The sequence below is a fragment of the Amia ocellicauda genome, chromosome 17 (assembly GCF_036373705.1).
Source record: "Amia ocellicauda isolate fAmiCal2 chromosome 17, fAmiCal2.hap1, whole genome shotgun sequence".
Classification (NCBI taxonomy): Eukaryota; Metazoa; Chordata; class Actinopteri; order Amiiformes; family Amiidae; genus Amia; species Amia ocellicauda.
The window spans coordinates 9,483,271-9,506,212 of NC_089866.1; the positions used below are offsets into that span (position 1 = coordinate 9,483,271).

Consider the following 22,942-nt stretch of genomic DNA (forward strand, 5'->3'; position numbering starts at 1 on the left):
AACAGTACAGCTCTAAGTGCAAGAAGATCCACTGCATCATCTTCACCAGTAATGGTAAGGATATTTCTATGACATGACAGTGCTGATAAACTAAATGAGGTTTTCTGACCCACACCCCTCCTTCCCTCTCTCCCAGCAGGCTCTCCTCACCTCCCTTTAGTGCCAATACAGCAGGGCCGGCCCGTGATGGCACAGTCAATGTGTGGCAGGTTGGTGTGGTTTCCTGCGTTCTCCCTGGTGCAGATCTGGGAAGGAATGAAAAGAACAGGGCGTGGAAATGTTTTACACACACCGTCAAAACCATAATTGCGCAAGGAGCTCCAAGATGATTCATCGCGGCGCGGGGTTTCAGAGCAGATGGTGACTATGGCGTGACACGAGAAGGTATACATGGTGGTTAGGAATATATAGTAAAAGGTGTATCAACTGCAGCAAACGAAGTGAACGATTACAATGCAGTACAAGTAGACAAAAATATATCAGAACTAAGAGTGAAAACAAAGGTGGTGCAGATTTGTTACTTTAGTGCAGTGGCTGCTCTCCACTCACCGGCCACTTGGTGATGTCATCAGGCCACTCATGAGGGGCGACTGAGGCGGGCTCCAGGCAAATCCTGCGAATGAGAGAGAGGCGGTCACCACGGGCCAGAGCCCAGGCTCCACTGCCAGGACTAGAGGGAGGAGCTACTGCTGTGAGGATGAAGAAGGCCAAGCGCTTCTAATTACCGCTCAGGTAAGGGTGAGGGTCAGGTGAGGGTAAGCACACCGTGCTCGGGGAGGGGAGGGGAAAGTGTCTAATCTAAAACCATGCATAGTGCAATTCTTGTTCATTTTAAGCAGTGTACATTTTTCCTTAAACATCTAACCTTTCACCCTTCAGAAACCCGTCCTGTGCTCTCCTGACTGCTGATGAAGGGGCTGAGTTGTCCCGTGTGGGGGATGCTCTGCAGGGGTGGAGTCCAGTATAGGGGGCCTTACCTGGGGTCCTGGTGGCACACGGAGCCGTACTGGCGGGGCTTGCCTGCCAGGGAGGGGGTACTGGGGTGTTGGGGCCACTTTACCCACTCTGCCAGGGTGGTCTGGGGAGAGACACAGAGAGGGGGCATTAATCCCAGCAATCCTCACATTTATATTAATTTATATTTAGTCACATGAAAACACTGAACAATATACTGTATGCATGCATGCAAAGTCATAAAATTGCATTCAAAGTGCTTTGTAGAGGTGGGCCTATGAAATATGTACACAAGATTACAGTAATCGGAGCTCAATCACAACACCACGTTTTCAGCTGGGATTTGCAGATGGTCAGTGTCTCAGTCAGAGACCGCAGCCCGGCTGCAAGAACCCCGGTGACGTACAAGGCATTCCAAAGTCCCTGATGCCCGGTGCCGTGGGCGGATGTGTCATTACTGATGCTAGTTATTTCCAGGTGTTGACCACTGTGATGACAGAGTGAGTCATGTGCTGCTGTCTGTCTGCGATTGGTCAGCTCAGAGATGTGGTGCAGTGAGCTGTCAAGGGGATATTGAGCTGATTACTGCGTGAGAGCAAGAGAAAGTGGGGTTCCCCCCGTGTCTGCAGGCTACCGAGGCACAGGGATCTGGGGACACTATTTCACCATCTTCACTTAACAGATGCACGTAAAGAACGACTGTCTTCACACAGCCAACAAGCATCACAACCCGAGACTCACCGAGCACTCCTCAGCCGAGGTCTGGAGGCAGCCGGAGCGGTCGTTCCTCACGCAGCAGGCCGAGTGGCGCTCCCTGTCCCTCTTCTGTTGTATGAGCTCGTGTACCTGCCGGTCCTGCCGCATGCAGGGAGAGAACTTTGCCCCCAGGTGAATCAGTGCCTCCTGCAGGGCACAGAGAGAATTGCAGGTCAGGACACAATGAGCCAACCCCACCCAGTCTACAACTGCCTGTTACAGGACGTAGCCAGCGTTCACTATTCCTAATACCCAATACCCAAGTCAGTCTTAAACACGGCTCAATTGAGTTGTCAAACCCATTTTTCCTTCCCTGTAATGCTCCTGTCTAAGCAGATTTAACTTTGCTGCATTGAGCTATTGGTATTGTTTCGTTAAGAAAAAAGGGCTTACCGAACTTGGTCCAACCCAGAAATTTTCTTGTTGTACATATTTGACATTTTCATAAACCCCTTTATTTCTTAAAACCTGGGAAGAAAAACAAAGAGAAAACCAAAGTAAATAAACTATCGCGGAAAACAGGACATACAAATACAGGCTTTTTTGCATTCAATGTGCATTTCCTTCCCCATCTTTACTGCAGGTCGCGCGACAGTCGGCTGGACTTACAGAATCTACCGTCTCGTGCTGCGAGAAGCCCACTGGTGCAATGCCATAGATACACACGGCCAGGATGGTGATCAGCAAGTGCACAACCGTTATCCAGTATGTGAAAAAAGGTCTGGAGAAGGAAAGCAAGACACATATAAAGATATTATTACACAATGTCCAGCCGTCCAGCCCTGATCACTGCCAGGAGAGATGGCCTGGCCAGGCAGCTACCTGTGGTCGTCCATGTCCTCTATCTGCCTCTTGACGTAGCTGTCGATGCGCTTGCGGTAGGTGCGGTTGGTGAGCTTGCCCACCATGCCCAGCCCGTACGGCCGCTTCTCCTTGGCGAAGAGCTTCTTGACGGGCACGGCGATGCGCTGGCCCCGCCGCTGCCCGCTCACGCTCACCACCTCCTGTCGTAACCGCACCTTGGGCTGCACCAGGCTGCCCTCCTTGCCCTTGCGCCAGCCTCGCTCCAGCGGCCTTGGGGGGGGGGAAGAGGTGGAGGGGTTATATAGACATATCAGCTGACTAGACATTACAGTGTTGCAGTCTGGGAGAGAGAGCGAGAGAGAAGACAGAGAACTTCACACAGAATTGAACTGAAAACCACGGATACAACCCGCTTAAGACTCGACAGACCATGACAAGAGGACTGCAGAGCCAATTAGACTTGACAGCATTGCACCTCCCAGGCTAAGACACCATTAAAACAGGCCAGTGAGAGAGAAATAATTTAGAGCTCCTGTATTAAAACATATTAAAATGTTAAATAAATTAATCAATGAAAATGTGTCACTCCAGGGAAAAAAAAATACTTCAGGAACTTGACATGTTTTGAGGAATATCAATAGTAAAGCTATAGTTATTTACCACACAATATACTTAATATAAGTAACACCCCAACATATGTTAATCTACACAGCTCAATGGATAGAATAGCTCTATCTGTATGTATTCACATGTCATTGTGTGGTTAACTTGATGGTTGAAGCAATGAAGTCACTCCTACTCTATTATCTTGTTGAGATTGTAAGCAAATATTATATGAACGAGGTGATGCTGGCAAATCATACAGGACTAAAACAGAAACAAAACAGAAAAGGTTGAATGTTTCTGGTGTCTTTTAACAGGTACTGGTTCTATTATTCAAATATACATTAAAATGTGTTGGCAGTGAATGACAGATGCTGTAGCTGTAGGCTGTTAAGCAGTGCAGTGTTACAACATAGCCAAAGTGGTACTGAATCCATCTCACTCTCTGATCTAGAAACCGTGAGCTGGGCTTAATTGAACATCATCCCGACCTGCCCTGCTCGACGCTGGGAGTTTGTCAGGAGTTGGTTAGATTTATCTGTGCCCTGCTGAAGCGACTGATGCTTCATTCTGGGCAACAATACTGTGGATGGGGATAGTCAAACGGATGCAATGCTGTGAATCAGATTGCTTACGAGTGGAATGTGTCCTGGGCTTTGTGGGCCGCCAAATGACAGTACTAGCCGTTAGGTGCCCGGGCAAACAAGACTGAGAAAATACATATCTTTACATGACTGCATGTTAATAGTGGTCAGGCCTACTCGCTATTAGGCTTGAATATTATAATTAGCTTGAAAGAAGAGGATTGGGGAGGTTGGGGAGAGACCAGGGGGTCTGCTAGTTGCCATTGAATGTACGTACACTATGAAGATGAGTCCTTTAGATCCTCTTACATAAAAAAAAAAAAAAAAAAAAGAAATAAAGGTTATGAAGGAGAGAAGACCATTCACAAAGAGCTGCTCCCTCCTGGTGACTCACAGCATGAGGTGGCTCCTCTCCAGCTCGCTCTTGTCCAGGGCGCTACCCGACAGATCCGCCTCATCCACGGGCCGCCCCGCCTCCGCTTCTTTGATGGCCGCCTCAGAGGGTGACTCGAACACCTCGTCAGCGTAGGTGGACAGCTCCTCGTGCATCAGCCCATCCTGCACACAGTGGGGGTCAGAGGTCAGGAAATAAATATTATTATATAATTTAAACTGCGTAGAACTTCTGAAACAAAACAGTTTTTTTTTTATCCACTGGGGGGCAGTATTGTCCAAAAGTGGCTTATCTCCCACGGGACCTGCACACCTGCCACTTTGGACTCCTTTCTGTTATCTTTTTGTACATTTATTTCCATAGAATAACCAGCAGGAAAAATTAAGGTCAACAGCCTTTCATTTAGGATAATGAGACAGCTGGACTATGGTAGACAGACATGGAAAAGAATGATAGGAAACTTCCATCACAGAGAGAAAGAAGAAATGAGGAGAGAGCCCAGGATGGAGAAGGTGCAAGGAGAAGGTAAGAGAGGGAGACCCTGTGTCACTGACCCTGGCGAAGAAGGATGTGTCCAGCTCGTCGGGGAAGTCCACCGTGTCCTCCTCCAGGAAGCTGGCGGGGGTGAAGCTGCGCCTCTGTGCCCGGCGCAGGGTGCTCTCCCTCAGTGAGCGGCCCTAAGGGGAGACAGCACTGTGACACCAGGCCCCAATGTGCACGCTTGCACATTAACCACACGCACGCACGCACGCACGCACACACGTACACACATAAGCCCCAAACAAACACACACACCCCCTGGGCCCAAACATAAACACATACGCCCAACACACACAGGCCCAAAACACAAACATACACATCCTGGCCCCAAACGTAAACAAATACATACTCCCAACACACACACACACACACACACACACACACACACACACACACACAATGCCCTGTACCCAATCGGAGACACACACACACCCTACAAATGATATAACTGCTCTGTTCCACGCAGGATCTCAACAGCCTGGCCAGTACAGAGACACAGATCACGACAGTGGAGCGCGTTTTTCTTTAAAGACGAACAGTAACTCGTTACCAGCATCACTGCTGTTCCACCGGTGACCTCAGAATGTTCCAGAACTCTGGGCTGAGCTGCAGCTCGCTTTCTACTCACAAATTCACCATCACCCAGTTCTAGATGAATAGCCCTATTTGGAATAGATCCACTTGGACCCAGTGCACAAAATATGTAAACAGAGAGATGTAGATCTCTGTGGGAGCTGTGTGTCATTATTAATGAAAACCTAAATAACAAATGATGGTCCCTAATAAACACTTCAGATCCACTGTAGGGCAGCCACAGCTGGGAGCTTCCGTCTTTCAGTGAAGTCCCCCACCCTCCTTTTTTCTTATATGCAGTTATATATAGCATTTTTGTCACTTTGGATAATGGTATCTGCTATTCTGATTATCATAAATCATAATAATAATCATAATAATTATCATCATTATCATTTAGTGTGTGTTTGGCTGCTATGGCGGGTGGTGATGGGGGGGTACTGGGCTGGTAGGGTCCTAACCTTGACTAGAGCCGCTGCTGCCCTGAAGCTCATCTTGGCGACGGACTCCCTCTTGCGGCGGCGTGGCGCCCGGTTGAAGCCGGAGCGTGAGCTGGTGAAGGAGCAGAGCGAGGCGGCACCAGGGGTGATGGGTGTGTGGGGCACGCTGTACCCATCGATCTCCTCCACCATCCGGAACGCCCGCCCACGAGCCAGGGGGTCAACGATCTGCAACGGGGGCACAGACAGGGTAAGAGTCTGCAGGGTAGGCAGAGGGCAACAAGACAGCCCCTGGGCCCTTCTGCCACCAGGGAGAACTGCAGCGGTCACACACTCAGCAGAGCATTTGAGAGATGGTTCAGTTTAAAATGGATACAGTCATATATCCTTTTTTTGTGTATTTTCAGATATTAATCAACAATTTATTAATTTCTAAAGTCAAATTTTCATATTATACATTAATTTTACTGCCAAAACATTTTATACTGAGTTTTGAATGACTGAAATACTTTACAGATACTGATACATAATACAATAGATTATTTCAGCAGGTGGGATGCTCCCTCAGCTGGGGCGCCAGTCTACCTTTTGCATGCCATGCTGCGAGGTGGGCACGTAGAGTGGCGGGGGCGTCTCAGTACTGGTGAGGGAGATGTTGTCCTGGCTGGGGAGGTCCATCTCTCGGATCACCTGTGGCTTCAGCCGGCCGTAGCGCTGACTGCAGTGGCGCAGGCTCTTTCGCTGCCATTTCTGCGTGGCATCGCTGTCCTTGCCGATGCCGAACCAGTCCGCTGTGCCCCTGCCACCACAACACAACCATCAGCTCCCACTCGCTCTCCCCTGCCTCCAGGCACCCACCCCCCTGCTAATATTGACACACTGCCCTCCCAGCCTGTCAGTCAGTGTGCCAGCTGCTTCTTCCCCACTCCCTCAGCTTCTCGGTCAGCTGGGAATACTATGCATTCTTCCACAGAGATCAGAATACTTTTTCTTGAGTTTCAAACACGCGTCTTTTTCTAATCAAATGAAACAATATACACTCTGATGGCTAGCAGCTCCTTAACTTGTTCTTCTGCTTGAAGCTCTGTGCCTGAATCAGATACATCTCTTCTAAAAATAAACACGAGACTGAGACAGCCTGTGACTCTGGGCAGCTGCAACGTTGCTCCTGCAAGATTTCACTAGAGCATCCTTGGTCCAGGTAGGTAACACAGTATAGTAAAATCCCTTTAACTCAGAGATCCTTCAGCATAACAGACACGCTCCGGGCTCTAGAATAGCAGTGGCGGCTCAAGTACCGACAGAGGATAAGTGCGTCACCAAGGAAGAAAAGCCAGGTTTCAGTCCGAGCGGTCACCAACGCTTTAGAATGCTGCGGTTTGGTCCGAAAAGATCTCTGAAAACCTCTGATTGGGAGTGACTTTGTTCAAAACATCTGCTGAACCTCACTGGCAAACCGGGAGCCAAGGACTATCAACTATCCAACCAGCTGGGAGGCCAAAGGACAAGCAGAGAGTGAAACAAGCAGTAGAAACGCAGGCAAACGTCCAGAGAAGAATGCTAACCCTACCTGCTGGATCTCCTAGTCCTGGAATAATCCAGCTTGGCAGCCCCGTGACACGCCAACCAGCCGTCTCCCAGCCTCCTTTTGTTTCTTTTCTTTCTTTATTGGTACATTTTGAACTTCAATGGGATTTGTGTTCCTTTTATTGTTTGGTACAGTGCAGACACAGGGCCCCACGGCAGTGACCCGCCCTCAGCGCGTGTGTGTGTGTGTGTGTGTGTGTGTGTGTGTGGGGGGGGGGGGTGGGGGAGGGGTTGTGTATGTTATAGAGAGTGTGGGAATAGGGGGGTGAGTGAGGAAATGCAGAATGTTTAGAAACGAGAGCCCTCAACAATAACAAAGTCAACCAACGCTTCATCACGGTGTAAAATCGCTGCCTGAAAAAACCTTTTAAGGCAGCTAAAGGGGAGAGGGGGGAGGGGGGGGGACTTCATTACGTTGTCAGTGTCTTTTGAGCTGATGTATACTGTTTGAAGTGGCTATTTAATAATAACAGTGCAAATATAGCGTTTTTTCTTTTTTTTGCTTAGTTATTTTGACCTGCTGACACAATTAGCATTGAGCGTTCAAGCCACTGTATAGCGAAGCACACTCAGTGCAAGAAGCCCTCATTAGCAAGGGTCCTAGAAATCCTTTCGTAGCAGAAAAACAGAATTGTCGGTTTAGCAAAGAATAAAACAATTCTGTATATATATATTTTTTTTGTACAATGTACTAAAAGTGCCTAAATATACTTTAATAAACTCTTCTGTGCCAACGCCAACGTCTGAAATACGGAAATTGGGCTGTAAAACTGCTACTCTACTTCAATAGCAACCAAAATGATAACGATGAGGACTGAAATAAGAATCAACTATAAATGCCATTTTCACTTCCATTTCTGTGTATGAATGCGATGTGCCATTCACGTTGTGCCAAGGGAGGGCACAATCAGTTATGAAGATTTAATGCCATTACATGTTGCTTCCCTCTCCAGTTCCACAGAGCTGTGATGGGACTGAATGGGCATCTCTGTACAACTCTGAAAGAGCCTTATTTTTATCGCCTCCATTCCCTGGAGCCCACCCTGGGAAGTTCTCCCACCTCTGCAGGCAGAACAGCTAAATTTAGCCCGGGCCCGGCTGAGCGACTGTGCTGGGGCAGGACCGCCAGCTTTCCTGTGCGTTTACTCATTTCTAAAGGCTTCTGCTTTTCCAGAAGGAACTCCGCTCCTCGGGCACACGCCCCGGCTCGCCCGCCTGGGAACTCAGACATGAATACACGCATTCCAGGGCTGGCCAAGGGGCTCAGCCGGGAAAAGCTGCCGGTTGGGTACAGTCATTTAGCGATGGAGCAGGGGGCTTCGTCTTTCCCTCAATGGTCCCCATGTTGTGGATAAATATCAATTGTCAATCCACATTAAGTAAGGGGAAAAAAAAAAGTTCCCGTGCTATTTTTTTTTTTTTTTTTAACAATGTAACAGACTGCAATGGGCTGCCTGTTATTATACCTATTCTAGTGTGTATTCATTAGCCATAACCCACCCCAAATTATTAAAAGCATTGTAAAACGTGGCTTCTGAGCCTACCTCTGTTACACTGATATAACTTAGCCACTAATACTTATAAGCCAGCAAGTGCGTGTCTCTTTTAAGAATAAATAATAAAGAAAAAAGATGAACAGTCATTCTTAAACAAAAACATAAATATCCACTGATGATCGGTTATAAATACTTCAGATCTACCACAGGAGGAGACAATGCTGTCTTGCATGACTGTAAAAGCAGAGAGTTCACCCCCGAGTGATTAATCTTCAAAATGTCACAGCTGACACCCACACAGCAGGTAAAACTGTTCAGGGCTGCAAAGAGAAAGTGAGGGTTTAATCCAATTACGCTTAACAGTTCAATGTCAAAGAAGCTTTAGCTCAATAAACTATTCTAATCAAGCCCATGCACTGCAAGTCTCTATTTGATCTCTGCCAGGAGCCGGGCTGCCATGTCGTGTGTCACAGGGCTCTGGGGCTCCGCAGCGCCACACAGGCCATCACATTTCTGATTGCCAGGGGCAGTATCTATCCAGGTTACTTAAGTGTTTTCATAACAATGATTAAAGGAAACGTTGTTTTGGCATAAATAATAAGCACTCTCTCTCACTCTGGATTTACAGATTTGTTCCCCAGATGTATCCTCTTGTACTTCATCAGAGGTGATATCTACAGTAGCATGTGCACTTCTGTGAGCCTGAATCAGTCAAGTTTACATTGCTGTCAAGTCGCTTCCTAAATGTACTCAGCTTGAGCTTGCATGACACAGCAAAACAGGGCCTTGTCCTGTTTACTCCCTACCAGTGAGACTCACACAGCGGAGGTCTAGCATGAGAAGAGCCAGGACCCCTCTGACAGCATGAACCAGCTCTCAACCCAGCTGCCATGAAGTGTAGGTTTGTCTCATGGGAGATCTTACAGCTTGTGAGGCCCATTCTGGGGAGCTTTCAACTTAGAAACAATTGTCTGTTGACAATTCTGAGATCTGCAAGAAATATTTTATTTTTACTAACACTTTTGTACATGCCATTCAAAATAAACTCCATTTGTGGCTTGACAGTTGTTAATCCCCTGTCTGTAACCTTTCTTCTGCTTTTAGCTTGCACACAAAAACACGATAACTAGACAGTTTTATTTATTTCTGCAGGCTAAACTTAATTGGCTAAGCCTGGCTTCACTATAAAACCCAACATCCCTTTACCTGGTCCGCTGCTGCCCAGTGCCCGCGTAGGTCATAATTCCTGGACACATGCGGGCAGGAGCCCCATGGCGTGCGAATGGAGAAAGTCACAACTTCCTATCGGGTGGTCCTCATCAGCAAGGACTGAAGAGGACTTCATTTAAAAAGTCAAGGAGCAACGGTTCCAGGGCCAAGATCTGCATGCGCCACACTCGGTGTCTCTCCAGCTCTGCCAGCCTCACGCTTCCTTACATTGAATCTAGGGAGGCGGTTTGCAGATGCTAAAAAATACAGCAGAAGCGAAGGATATTCTCTGGCTAGGATATTCCTTTGTCCCAGATCAGGAAAGCAGTGTAAGGGACTCCTAATCCACTGTGGCACGGCCCACCCTGACAGACCGCTCAGCTGCCAGCCTGGGCCAGTCCTGTGCAGGAGCACGATCGATCTGTTGCAAACGCACGCCACTGACTACCTAAAGCAGGGAGATTGAGCTCAAACTGTTTGTCAGGCAGCGTGTGAGCCCACATGACGAGACATGAAGAGACATGTCCAGACTGCAGGGTTTGACAACACAAACGCTGGGGAAGCGCCTGCTCTGGCTGCAGAGAGACTGGTACAGCTGAAGGACACTGTGTGGGCGGCAGCTGTGAATCAAGAAGACCCTCTTCTGGGAAACACACCTCCTGGCACCACAACATCAGGTTAAAAAACTGGGGGGGTTTTGCTGACAGTTTGAAAAGGCTGGAGACTACAGGGCCTGCTCAGAATGAAGCTCAGGGAGCTAAGGTTCAATTGCTCTGTGTCTGGTGCTATGAGTGACGCCCTGATTTTCTGAGGGCTCTCTTTGGTGAAAGGACGGCACTGCGATCACTGTATTACACAGTATAGCTGTAGGTTGCAGGATTGTCTAGTCGAAACATAGCAGGAGCAGTAAGAGTCACAGAAACACTTTTTAATGTATTTGTATAGGGATTTGGAAGCCATATATGTCCTTACTGACATCTCTACAGATTTCAATTTAGTGAAAAGAGAATTAAGTCACATTTCTTACAGATACCATTCAAAAACTCTACACTCATCTAAGAACTCAATGATTCAAACCCATATGGGATTTGGACTTTTTCCAGAGTAAGCAGAACAGACAGAATCCAGGCTGAATTCCCGCTTCCCGCTGCGGTAATTGGATCCAGAATCTTGTTGTTACATACAGAATGAATCTCAGGGTTAAAAGGTGCGAGTGGGAAAATGAGACGGCACACAAGAACATATTATCGAGATACCGCCCAGCACTACTTCCACAATGCGTCCTGTTGACATCCCCCTCAGGGTAGGAAATAAACCCGACGCAATTACAGCGTTCTTAGGTAGTTCAATGCACATCCCCCCCCCCTACAGCTAATTCCTGGCTTTCAGTGCGATAGTGTGTGTGTGTGTGTGTGTGTGTGTGTGTGTGTGTGTGTGTGTGTGTGTGTGTGTGTGTGTGTGTGTGTAGCTCTCCCTGGCCTGCAGCCTCCTATAGAAGTACAATACAGTGAACATCTGTCAGCCGACGGCTTGTGAAGGCGGGCGTCTGTAGCTCACTTCAACTGGAGATGGCATCCTGACACTGGCTCCGCCTCTCCCCTGTGGACGGGAGGATGTTGGGATCCAGGGGCAACCATTCAACTTTCCAGAATGCTCCCCACTACAGCAAGCCCAAGTCTCTCCAGTTTCTCCCCCCCACCGCCCCGCACTCAATACTGACACACGGCACTGGATCTGCACTTCTACTAATCTCGTGTTTACCGCACTTCCCAGGCACACCACAAGAGCGCTTCGGCTTCTGCTATAAATAGCTCCGGCCTTCTTAGCAGGGAAGACCTGACAGCTACTGTTGATCTGCAGGTGATAAGGGAAAGTGGCCATGTTGTACACAAAAACCGAAACCTTTCTGATTCATTCAAGGCACTGGAGGAGGAGAATAGTGGTCATACACGGGCAGAATACAACACGTGTGTGGTTTCCATTCTCATACAGACGAGTGGGACAGTTTTGCCCTTTGAAGTGCACCATGGGGTACTGGTACTGGTACGCACATTGTGATCACTCATCAGGCCTCTCGCCACGATCACAGAGGCCGCCCAAAGAGGTAGCTTTTCAAAGGTGTTTTTTTTGTTTTGGGTGGGTGGTATTTCTGACTCATAAAAAGAGGATGCGTGCAGCTGTGATCAGGAAGCATGGGAGCACTATCAGTACGGGTGCCATGTGACTGGGGAGCGAAGAGCCCACAGCCAAAGAGATCAGGTGATTCAGTGGCCTCTGAGAGAAGGAGCAGGTCATGAGGGAGTTAAAGATAATTGCTTCAGGACGCCCCGGTGAGTGCTTTTGCACACGCGGCAGTGGAGTCTTGATACACGGCAGACACTATCCATAAAAAATAAGAGCGCGCCACGCTCGCCGTGAGAGCCGACACAATGGGTCTTGTGTTTCAGACACTTTAAACCGTGCAACTTTCTTTGGCTGGAATTTAAAACCTGCTGACTCTGTGGAATGCAGCCCAAGCAACGTCAAATATGAATTAAAGGGGTTGTTTGCAAGTGTGCGAGTTATTTAATATTTCAACACAAGCCACTTAAAACTCCCTCTGGAAAACGAGTGGTCCGCAAGTGTAATTCAGGGGCAAAGCTTCAACAATTCGAACGGGTGTCTCTACTTGTCTGTGCAGCGCTTCAACCAGCACCTCGTAACTTGCAGCTCTATGAGACTCTGCTAATTCTTTCCCTTATTTCTTATTCAACTACTACAATGACAAGGTCCAATGACGGGTGTGTCATGACATTTTAACTGTAGTGCTAAAATGGATGGAAATGTATAGATGAGGCCTGTACAACTAGAACATGATAAAGACACAATAAAGCAGGGAGGTTTATAAATGGTGGCCCAAGGAGTATCATTTTGACAACAAATCCCACACACGATACTGAAATAACAGCCCTCCCTCCCTTTCAGAGCCCTGTTCATAAGGGCTGCCCCCCCGCCACCCCCTACTTCCCTCACAACATGTACCTCAGGAACTGTTTGGACAGCGACTGCGGTTTCCTGGGGGCGCGGCGGGCAGCGCGGTGCCCCTTAATGGGCACAGTGTTAATCCGCTCAAAGTGCACCCTCTTGTGGCTGGAGACAGGCAGTGCAGAGGGTAGGCAGGACAGTAGAAGGAGCGAGGTGGGAAAGGGAGAGAGAGAGAGAGAAGGTGAGAGAAGGAGAGAGAAGGAGTGAGACCCAACCAGCTGGAAGAGAGAGCGTGTGAGCGTGAAGTGTTAGTACAGTAGGAGAATAAAACAGGCAGGGAAAGGGTTACAGAGAGCATGCAGAGATGCAGAGAAACACACTGACGCAGATCAGGGTGGCCAGGCGGAGGTTAACAAGGCAAGCCTGCTTCCCCGAGGTGTAACGCTGACTGAAGGATCTGATCTGGGAGACGCAGACACAGCGAATATCAGCTTCCACTAATTGGCCCTGTCATGTGTCCTTCGATCGGTCTGTTGAGTTTTATAGACTTATAAATACAAGCACAGCAAATCAATAAACCTCTCAATCACTCACACGATCACACAAACAGGCTGGTCTCTGTGACAGCCACAGTGCATCCAATCCACAGCCCCACTGTTCAAAAGGAAGCTGTGTTCATGCGCTACACAGTCACAGGGCTGGGGCAAACACCCTGAGCAGGAACCAAACTAATGTTGCAGTTAGTAAAAAACTAAAAAACAAAAAAACAACTAACCACTATCACATTTACCACAGTAAAGATATGACACATATGGTTACAGATTGTAAAAAAACAATTCTCTACAATTTCATGGGGGAGAGATAATACATTAATCGTACTGTTCAAGGGGGGGTTGCATGTGTGAGCATCAGTGTGTGTAGCTGTCAGTGCATAAGTTTGTATAAGTGCCAATTTATCTGTGTCTCAGGCAACTGCCTATCTGTCCATGTATGCGCATGGGTGTACCACTATGTATATGTGTCAGGTGTTTAAGTGTGTGAAGATGTTCGTGCATTGGTGTCTCGGTGTGTGTATGGGGCAGTGAGGGTAGGAGTCAGTTTCTCAGTGTGTCAGTCTGCAAGTTAAGGAGCAGGGGCCCTACCTCTTGATGGTCTGTGTGATGGAGGGCTGGCGCTGCAGAGGCGGGCGACGGGGGTCACCGTAGGGGGAGGGCAGCCGCGTGTTCTCCGCCGGCATGCTGATGCTCCGTAGGAAGCCCTGCCGCTTGAAAGGCTGCCAGAGACAGGAAGTGCACAGGTCAGGGCAGGAGGAGGTGGCCAAGCTTAGGACTGAGGGGCTAGAGGTGGGGGGAACACAAACAGGCCCCCGTCCAGCCCTGCGCAGGAACACACAGAGCTGCTGTCCTCATCAGGGACGCCCCACCCAGCCATTTCATGCTCAACAGCGATTTGTCAACACAACACATGTGACAGAGGAAATTCCACTCTGAATCAGCAAAAATAAGGTCTTGTAGTATGCAAGCATAACTTTATTCAAGTGTCCTCCAGAGTCACACTGTAAGATTAATAATATGAGAGGGTGGATGGGACCATTAGGGAGGCAGAGACTGTTGAGAACACAGATGGTGGTAGTGAGATGGACAGGGAGACAGACAGAGAGGGGGTGTTGCAGTGAGAAGGGGTTGGGAAGGGCCACAGGCGGGTGTTGGGGGTACCTGGACGAAGGTGGGCGGCTCCTCCATCGAGGCCTGGGTGACAGGGATGTCCAGTTTGAGCCAGGGAGGCTTCTTCCTCTGCAGGCTGCTGGTGCCATCCTGCCGGGGCTCAGCCATGCTCACTGCCCCTCCCGACTGCGGCCAGCTGGGGGAGAGAGACGGTGGTTAACTTCCAGCACATGGGCCCTCAGATGACCGATCAGGGCTTCACAGAGGATGGTGCATAGCAGTGTTCATGCAGGGACAGTGTGGCAATGCATAGTACAGTGATCATTTTTGCATGGGGTCATATGTTGTAAAATGTCCTAGAAGACATCAAATACAAATTAATTAGCAGCTAATTTTGTCCACTGGGGCATTTTTGAGAATCTGATGGATCTGTTTTTTTTGTTTTTGTTTTTTAAAAACACTACAGCTAGGCCTAAATGCTGCATGTATCCAGTCCTATATTTTTAAAATCTTTAAAAAAGTATTTTTAGCTATTAAACCATCACTAAGAAAAATTGTACAGACTTCACAAGAACATCTTTAAAGAACATTGTTAATTTAATTTAATTTTGAATGATGTCCTGTAGATAAAATATTGGGTAAAATAAAATAAACATAAATGCCCCACAGATCTGACGCAAAGCCATGCAGTTATTTCCAGCAACTGAAATGCTAATCTTGGAAAAGCTCTGCCATTGCATTGAACCAAGTCTTTTCACCTAGAATCTCCACTATGTTTGCAAACCTGTCAGTCAACTCACCAGTAGGTGGCGCTCACACCTCTTGAATTCCCAAATCACAATCAAGTAGCCCAGTAATGCATAACTGCTCCTCCAAAACCGCTCTTATAAAACTGGAAACAGGGCGGCCAAGAAAACAAAGCCCAGACCGCAGTCATTTATTTCTATGCAAACAGCACCCGGAACCATTTAACGGAGAGCCATAAATATTTTCATTGCGTCTTTGCGGTTATTATTATGGGATTATTGAGTTTGTTTGAATTGAATTTTGTATTCTTCTTCTTCTTCTTCTTCCCTGAAATGTACCAGTTGACATTTCTAACTATGCGTGAGTCTCTGCAGTGGATACAGTAGCTACTCTAAACATTTGGAGAGAAAAGAGAGAAAGAGAGAGGGAAAAGAAAAGGCTGATTTTTAATAGTCTATGTCCTGAGTTAGGATCTTTATCTATAAACCAACCAATCATCAAGCATTTTACAAAGCCAGAGGACATAATAAATGCACTATACCAGTTTAGAGTCCTAAAATGAACATTAAGTCAAATAAATAGAATAAAACACATACAATTTTTCTAAGATCTGATCACAATACATATAGGCTAGTGTGTACTAAAAGGTGTCCTTTATTAGTAAACGGGAGAGGGACTGGACACCAAAGGCAGCTCTTCACAGTATTAAAGGGTTTGCACTTGAGAGCATTGACAATTTAAACCACAGCTTTTGATTTACAGGCAGAAACCCAAACTGTATTTCATGACGGAAGGAAATTGAACCTTGGTCAGAGTGACATTTCATTAGCGGGAAAATTCTGTCCAAATTACAGGGCCCTGCACAGCGCGCCACACACAGCACCATTCTTGTCCAGCTTGTGACCGATATCACACTAACAGTGAGACATAACCCGCAACACAACCAGGAAGGCATCGAAAATGGTACTAAAGCGGACGAACAGCAGGATCAAAACAAACCGACTCGTTCCCAAAGCACTGGGAGACATGCCACCATGACAGCAAGGAATAAAAAATAAAAAATACTTTTAGTAGTACAACCACATGTGCTTTCTTTCACTTTCAAACTGCCTTCCAGTGAACGAGAAGGAAAAATTCCCTAAAGGGTTTCTGCAGTGTCATGTAATTTGCAAAAGAAAAAAAGAAAAATTGTGACAGTTGTGGTTTGTTGATGGTGAGGAAGATTTGCCGATTTGCTCATGTCACACTGCTAAACGCATTTCCGCCAAGGAAAAGCAATTAAATGCCATTAGAGTTCAAAGAAAAATTATCACATTCTCTGTATCTGACTAATAACATTGCTGCCAGTAATTTCGAACCTGTGAGGAGCAGGAGTTGGGCCTACGATTTTCCGGATCAAACTTTCATAAGAACATAAGAAAATTTAGGCAATTCGACCCATCGTGCTCGTTTGGTGTTCATTAATATGATCCAAGGATCCTATCCAGGCTATTTTTAAATGTTCCCAAACTTTCAGCTTCAACCACATCGCTGGGTAGTTTATTCCAGATTGTGATGCCTCTCTGTGTAAAGAAGTGTCTCCTGTTTTCCATTTTGAATGCCTTGAAGCCCAATTACCATTTGTGTTCCCGGGTGCGTGTGTCCCTGCTGATCTGGAAAAGCCTTGAAAGTTCCTTGAAAGTTCCTCAATAACGGCTAGAAACACAGGATCTACCAGTGGCCCAGTCGGATGCACAACACAAAGTCTAGAAGGGAATGCCATTACTTCTGTTTAAATCGGACTTAACACAATAATTCACTGTTTTTGTGATTTCTATCCTCCTTAAATTTGACCTGACGTGCGTGAGAAGAACAAGAGGGAACAAAAAGCGTAAGAAGCTACACAAAGATGCCTACAAATCGCCAGAATGAGACTTGAAAAAAGTGGACACCATATCATCAAACTGCATTCCTCCTGTTCTACTATACTTTTACCCAGCAACCTAGTCAACACTGTGCAGTTTCATAAGCACGGGTGCTCAGAAAAACAGGGTGGAACGGGGTAAGGATCCTGTGCCAACGAGAGTCACGCTGTTGGTGAAGACGGGCCCAGTGAGGACCTGGCAGGACTTCTCTCCAGCAGGTTCCCGCAGCCCTGGGATGACAATGCTGTGATGTAATCCCTGATATTTATAAACGGCTGTCAGCAGCACAGGAGCGCAGTCAGGAATGCACACTGACCTTTTCAGCCTTTTGATGGGGGCGGGGGGGGGGGGGGCACACGCGCTCACAGAAGTTGGATTAGCAGGGCCTGATGGGAATAAAGATGCCCAACCAAGCAGATGAGTTAGTGTGCAGAAGGGGCACCATACTGTCTTTGCGGGGCTGGACAGGGCTGGACTGGACTGAGCAGTTTTGGATGGGGGTGGAGACGGGGGCACCTGCATCTGCTAATTTTCTCCCCACCACGTCCTGTTTCATTCCAGGTTTGAGTCTCTGTCTGCATTGTTTCTCCCACAAAAGTACCAAGGTGCGAGGTCACATGCCAGTCAGGGCAACTACACCCACACTACATCGGAGCCACACCCACACCTCTCCTTACCCAGCATCCTTTTCAAACAATTACTGGGCCGTTTCCTCCCCATAGCCCTCCATCACAAAAAGACCACCCACAGTCTGAGATTAATACCAAAACCAGATTCTAAGAACAGTTTCTGAGTCTGCATTTAAATTTTAAAATATCACTCTCTCTTCATATATATAAAAAAATTGATTTTATGATTGAATGTATGTTAATTTCTGATCTGGTAGCGATGTACCCAGCGTGGATCTAATGATTCATCAACTTGCACCGTGACAGTGTACTAAATACATTTCCATTGCTTTGTAAATTAAAAGACAATAAATCAAATTACATTTCCTGACACAAGCTGTTAATTGTGAGTGATCTACAATAATTATAATTATTAATTCTGCAGAGTTCCCAGCTCCGTTACATTACATTCTCCTTGGTATTTTACTGCCATCAGCCCACCCACTGTCTGGCCTTGTCCCCCTCTCGCCCACCAGCCACACTGTCTGCGTGGTGAAGCCAGGAATGTCACCACCTTCTGTCAAAGTCATCAATCTGCATGTCTGACTGCGCTGGTCTGCTCTGTGTTGACGTGCAATACTTAAGTCTATGTTCCACGGCCGGGGTGACTTTTACCAGCTGGTTTTCAGACCCTGCATCGGGGTTTCAGGGACAGACAGAGGTGTGCCAATTTGGGAAGGTGGTCCATAGTTTGCATCCCACTGCAGCCCCTCTGGTCTAAGCATTTCTGCGAAACCCGCCTTTCAGGAAACCGAAACCCTTAAACATCAATACCTAATATTGTCATAACGTCTGCAGGAGAGGAGGGAGGTAAAAGGAGAGAAGAAGAGAGAGAGACAGCGCCTTCTCGCAAAGGGTATTTCAGTGATGTCTCAAAATAGGCCCGTTCTTGGGTTCGAAGGGCCGTCCATCCAGTGTGTTAAATGGCTAATCTCAGTGTGGGGAACAGCAGTGTTTGTTTTGCTTTTCCTCCCGATCGCTCTGTAATTACAGGAGGGCCCACGTCAATGCGTATCGGGAACGCCAAGCCAAGTATCGTCAGGAAGTCCTTGAACAAGAGAAGGGAATTTCAAGGAGATTTCCTTCTCGAGGGTGACTAAGTGGCACACATATTGAATTCTACACGTGGCCTTCTTCCAAGGCTTCGGGACGGCTCTTCGCTGAAGGTTTGCATTTCTTCTATTAAAAGCCGGCAGGGAACCTTGGCATCTACTCGCTGCCTCCATCAGCCTCGAGGAAAATATTAGCTTTCAACTTTCAACAAGGGGCCCTTCAGTACACAGTCACTGCCAGTGGCCCAGTCGGATCCACAAACACCACTTCATGTGGGATGGCACTAGCATTATGTCAGCAGGACTACAGAGTTATAATGGTCAGAGATGAGCTAAAACCCAATCAAACATACTTTAAACAGCTGGCATCTCAATCTGCACTGAGGACACCACAGAACCACACGCAGGCCAAAGTAGACTCCTAAGGACAGAACACACCCCATTGTAATACACTAGTACAGCAGTAATTGTCCATCGTAAAACATCCCACCGTTCCGCCAGCAGACAGCGATTTCACCACAAAAATTCCTAAATTATCAAGACACTAAATAAGCCAATCAAAAATTAACTGAACACATATTCATCACATTTGTTCTCTGAGTGGGTAAATCCTCTGGTCTGTAGCAGGGGGAGGAGATGCATAACATTGTTTCACTTTGTTGTTATTCTTCTTCTTATTATGGGATTCCAGATCTCAATCTGCATAAAGCAAACACGTCTTGAAGGACCGCCCCGGAGTGCGAGCCCCCGCTTCCTGCATCCTAATTACTGTAACTAATGTCTGTGAGATCCCAAGATTTCCTCTCGACTTAAAACCTTACACAGCCTGCGATTTTACAGTAATTGTGGCTTTTTTCCGCATGCCACAGCAAATTTTGGTTAGAGTGTGCACGCATTTGTCCTAGTAGGAGGAATTAGCTGGGACTATAACATACAGAGGAGCAGACAAAACAAACACGGGGCTATCAGACAGGCAGGACACTCTGGCTGCCCCAGGGCTGTGATTGTGCCTCTCAGAACAGGGCTATCTGACAGACATACCACCGCAAAGCACAAGAACCCAGCATCCCAAATTAATTACTGTATTCAAATCTAAATGGCTGGCACAAATATCATAGTAAGTTAGGTAATTGTAGTGCCTTTACCTAATAATATGATCTTAGTAAGTACAGAAAAGACCATTAACGTTATACCACAGATACCACACATTCACTTGTAGTTCAGGTACAGCAAATGACAAAAAAAAATACATATATATCTATCTGAATCTACAATATATGCAGCTCTGGAAAAAAATTAAGAGAACACTCCAAGTTCAGAAATCAATGTTAAGTGGTGTCTTAATTTTTTCCAGAGCTGTATATATATATATATATATATATATTAAGAAATACATGCATAAAAATAGATATACGTGCACACATATATGAAACTGTGGCTACACTTGACAGTGCTGTATGTGCGAGTCAGGTGAAAGACAGCGTGCTCAACGTGCATCAGCAACAGTATGTCACAACACAGAGCCAGCCAAGGGGATTGAGTTACAGCTCATTGTACAGAGATCAATGGTCCTTCTCTCCAGCTGTCAAATCCCACCCATCTGGCTTTCCCTTCACGCCAGTTTGTAAAAACTGCATAATACCATTTATTTTCATCGATACTTCCCTTTTTTTCTTTCCTCCTTTGCCTTTCAGTTTCCAAAGATAACTCACGTATTTTGTTCCCTCTTTAGGCAAATGTAATTTTGCTGATGAACCATTAATAATTCCTGTTGACCAACTCTCACCACTCCTCATCCGAGAAAAAAAAAAAAAAAAATGAAATGCAGTAATAGGAGTATTCAGATATATTTGTGGTTGACCTAAACTGATCTTTATTTTTCCTACCTCTGATGGAATGCAGTCAGCAATATTGCCTTCTAAACTGAACACACAATAAGGAAACAAAATTAATTCTTGATACTCAGCTGAGCTTTTTAAAAACATGTGCTTGAATATTATACACCATGTTAGTCAAAGTAATAAGACAGGTCTCCCTCTGTCAGGAGTGGGTTGTACCAGGGGTCTTGCACTATGTAGAGGTAATTTCATTTGAAAGACACCAATGACCTCCAGAACCTGTTAGATCTTCAACAACAGTGTAATGCAGCTTTGATGGGATTTTACTGTGAGGCATTGTACATTGTACATGACAGGATAATGCTCCATGCCAGACAGCTGGGAGCGTTTAACAGAGCACAAGGGAAAGCATTCTGTGACCTGCTAGAGTCCTGACCTCAATCCCTTAGAACACCTCTGGGATCAACTGAGCCAACCATCCAGTTCCTCTGGCCTTCAATCAAAAGGACTGCAATAGGCTAGCTAGGGCGGGGGTGGGCCGACACCCTATCAAATACATTCAGCACAGCTGCCTGCGGCTCTTTGGCAGAGCTCTGAATCCTCGGGGTGCGATACTGTGTGCGTCGCTCTGACTTTCCACTGTTGTAGGAGTGCACGCATTGGCAGCCACCTTCAGTTTTAAATCAGATCAGCCCCACAAAATGTTCCATAAGCACCAGCCTCCAGGACGGCCAACCAGAAAGCTGTGTTTCCAATGCGAGTATTAGGAAAGCTGTGCGTGTGTGAGTGTGTGTGTCTGCGCCATCAGTGTCTTCCTGTTATGCACTTTGCTCCTCAATATCAACAGGCTGGCTTGCAATTTACTGCACACAAGCCCTGCATATCACTGTTTCACAGATGTTCCTCTAGGCTGGGAGGGGCTGGGAGGGAGGAGGGTTGGGGTGGCGGGATTCATAGAGGTTGCCCACTGTACCAAAGCATGCTGGGATAGGAGAGTGGACTCCAGAGTGCTAGACAGATGCACACGTGCGGTCAGAGGCAGTGCGCGGTGATGGATGAGGTCAAAGGCAGTTGCCTTCCTTCCTGACAGCGGCACGCCTGTGCAGGGAGGTCTGAGACAGGGCAGCAGGGACCCGCTTCGAAACGAGCACAGTCCTGCGAGGCGCGCTCCCCACTGCACTGCAGTTCAGGGAAAATCACTTCTCCAGACTCCTTCATTTCAGAAAAAGGAAAAAAATATACAATTTCAGCACCCCCACTGGCATTTGTCTTTTACTCATTCTTCCACAACATGTGCGGTGCAGCGGATCAGAGAACTCTGTGATTAGACCACACAAATTACAAGGTTACAAAAAGGAGCCCCCAAGAATACTGTCTGGGATTGATACCAAAACCAAAATCCAGGTTCTCCACAAGCCTTCCGTAGGCCCTGGTCTTCACATCAGCATGCCTCGATGGATGTGTGCATTCGAGCCTGCAGGAAGAGCAAGGCCTCACTACACTTTAAGGGCTATGCTAGGGCGTGCTCAGTTCTTCTTTTCCAGATCAGAGACTCCATGGTCTTATGGTTGTGTCTTAGTCTGTGAATTGCTTGAACCCAATGCACAATCATTTCTCAATACAGTCACCTGACTCTGAGAAAGTCAATCAGTCTAAACCCAGTTAGATTTTGCCTACACTGAGTTTCACCAGAGCCCTCTCAGGCCTGGGAATTCCCCCTGGATTGCATTGTGCACCTGTGTAATATTAGCACGGGATTAACCCTGAAAATATGAGCTTTGTGTAATTCAGGTGGATTTCCTGACACCATTAACAACTGCCAAGTAATCCAGGGAGGTCTTAACCAATCTCCCGATGTTTGTCAAGGAGATCAGCTGAGTGAGTTCGTAGTTACGCCTTTCTTACAGTTTGTAGTAGTCAGCTTCTAGAAATAGAGAACACAGTTGAGGAAGTAAAGGGGCAGAGGATCATATTAGCAGCTACAGTGTCTCAGGTCTGTAGTAAACCACAGGATATTGAACTGTGCACAAGGCAACCACGGGTTATTTACTGCAGGCAAGAAAAATGCCATCAACTCCCCTTGCATCAAGTGAAATATGTATGCTTTCATTTCTAAGATTTTTTTCTCTTTGTTCCTTTCTTCTTCCTCTCTTTCTTATTTGTTT

General features: G+C 46.8%; 1 protein-coding gene across 4 annotated transcripts in view; it reads right to left on the minus strand.

Moving 5' to 3' along the window:
- The window catches only part of rhbdf1a (rhomboid 5 homolog 1a (Drosophila)), a 75,478-nt gene that overhangs the window by 4,158 nt on the left and 48,378 nt on the right, over window positions 1-22,942 (minus strand). For 3 of the 4 annotated variants that reach the window (XM_066688836.1, XM_066688837.1, XM_066688835.1), the window contains 13 exons: window positions 14,620-14,764; window positions 14,047-14,177; window positions 6,234-6,447; window positions 5,670-5,876; window positions 4,650-4,772; window positions 4,096-4,259; window positions 2,533-2,784; window positions 2,320-2,431; window positions 2,104-2,178; window positions 1,696-1,857; window positions 978-1,078; window positions 550-613; window positions 151-245 (listed from right to left, as the gene is read on the minus strand). In XM_066688836.1, the coding sequence (XP_066544933.1) occupies window positions 151-245; window positions 550-613; window positions 978-1,078; window positions 1,696-1,857; window positions 2,104-2,178; window positions 2,320-2,431; window positions 2,533-2,784; window positions 4,096-4,259; window positions 4,650-4,772; window positions 5,670-5,876; window positions 6,234-6,447; window positions 14,047-14,177; window positions 14,620-14,736 (1,817 nt within the window). In that variant the 5' untranslated portion in view covers window positions 14,737-14,764. Of the gene's footprint in view, window positions 1-150; window positions 246-549; window positions 614-977; window positions 1,079-1,695; window positions 1,858-2,103; window positions 2,179-2,319; window positions 2,432-2,532; window positions 2,785-4,095; window positions 4,260-4,649; window positions 4,773-5,669; window positions 5,877-6,233; window positions 6,448-9,937; window positions 10,482-14,046; window positions 14,178-14,619; window positions 14,765-22,942 lie in introns of those variants that run through there. The other variant, XM_066688838.1, reaches the window with a different exon arrangement.